The sequence below is a fragment of the Penaeus monodon genome, chromosome 34, assembly GCF_015228065.2.
Source record: "Penaeus monodon isolate SGIC_2016 chromosome 34, NSTDA_Pmon_1, whole genome shotgun sequence".
Lineage (NCBI taxonomy): Eukaryota > Metazoa > Arthropoda > Malacostraca > Decapoda > Penaeidae > Penaeus > Penaeus monodon.
Window position 1 is genome coordinate 6176681 of NC_051419.1, and position 1214 is coordinate 6177894.

At 45.2% G+C, this 1214-nt stretch overlaps 1 protein-coding gene across 1 annotated transcript in view; it reads left to right on the forward strand.

Moving 5' to 3' along the window:
- Nucleotides 1–1214, forward strand: part of LOC119594545 (presenilins-associated rhomboid-like protein, mitochondrial) — a gene marked incomplete in the record, with an annotated part of 3575 nt that overhangs the window by 2004 nt on the left and 357 nt on the right. The window contains 2 exon segments of the mRNA XM_037943577.1: nt 79–851; nt 853–1214. Coding sequence (XP_037799505.1) covers nt 79–851; nt 853–1176 — 1097 coding nt within the window.

Sequence of the window (1214 nt, forward strand, 5' to 3'; positions counted from 1 at the left end):
AATGCTGAAAATGTAGCTTGAATAATATTTGTTAAGAAAAATGTGCCAACTGACTGACTGTTTTACATTATTTTGCAGATTCCACTTCAGTCATGACTGTGCTATCACGGTTACAAACAGCTGCCCCTATGGTGAGGCAGCTACACAGAACTCAAGTTTGGGGATGGCTTGTTAGAGGCAGTGATGCGCAACAGAGTTTAATAGTGCGAGGGCTGAGACAGCCTCGAGGAAGGAGCAGGCAGGGAGGAATGAACTTGGCTCCGCAGACAGCTTTGGAAACTGCTCAGGAAAGTCAGGCAGGGTCAGGCCTGCTGAAGAGTGTGTTATTTACCGCTGGCTTTTGTGGCACGACTTTCGTTGGTGCGGCAATCTGGCAGTATGAGACACTTCGGTCTCGCCTGAGCCAGAGGTCGTGGACAGACTGGGTTAATAAACAGTGGAATGAAATGGAGGGATGGCAGCACAAACAAGGAGACATTAGAAAAGAAGTTAATAAATGGTGGAATAATCTGACAGAGGGACAGAAAGTCTTCTGGCCAATATGTTTTATCAACACCATTGTGTTTGCCTGTTGGAATAATCCATCCTTTCAAAGAACGATGTTGAAGTATTTCTGTTCAAACCCAGCAGCTCGAGCTGTATGTTGGCCAATGTTCCTATCTACTTTCAGTCACTTTGCATTCTTCCATCTAGCAATGAATATGTATGTGCTACACAGTTTCAGTACTGGTGTTTGTGCTTCTTTAGGTAAAGAACAGTTTGTTGCCATGTATCTCAGTGGAGGTGTCATGTCCTCTTTAGCCAGCCATGTCTTCAAAGTAGCAATGAGGTGCCCTGGACCATCATTAGGTAGCTTCAGGAGCCATCATGGCCCTTCTAGGTTATTTCTGCACACAGAATCCAAATGCACAGCTCGGCATTGTCTTCATTCCAGGGATAAGTTTCTCTGCTGACACTGCTCTTAAAGCCGTCATGTGCCTGGATGCTGTGGGGATTGCTCTAGGATGGCGTACGTTTGATCATGCTGCCCATCTGGGAGGAGCGCTCTTTGGTTTGCTCTATGCTCTGTACGGGACAAAATACATTTGGGGGAACAGAGAGCCCGTCATGAGGCAATGGCACGAAATCAGAAGTAAAGCCAATGAAAGGCTTGAAGGGAAATCAAAAGATGAGTGATTTGATGGTCTATAGATTACAATAATAGTTTTGAGTAA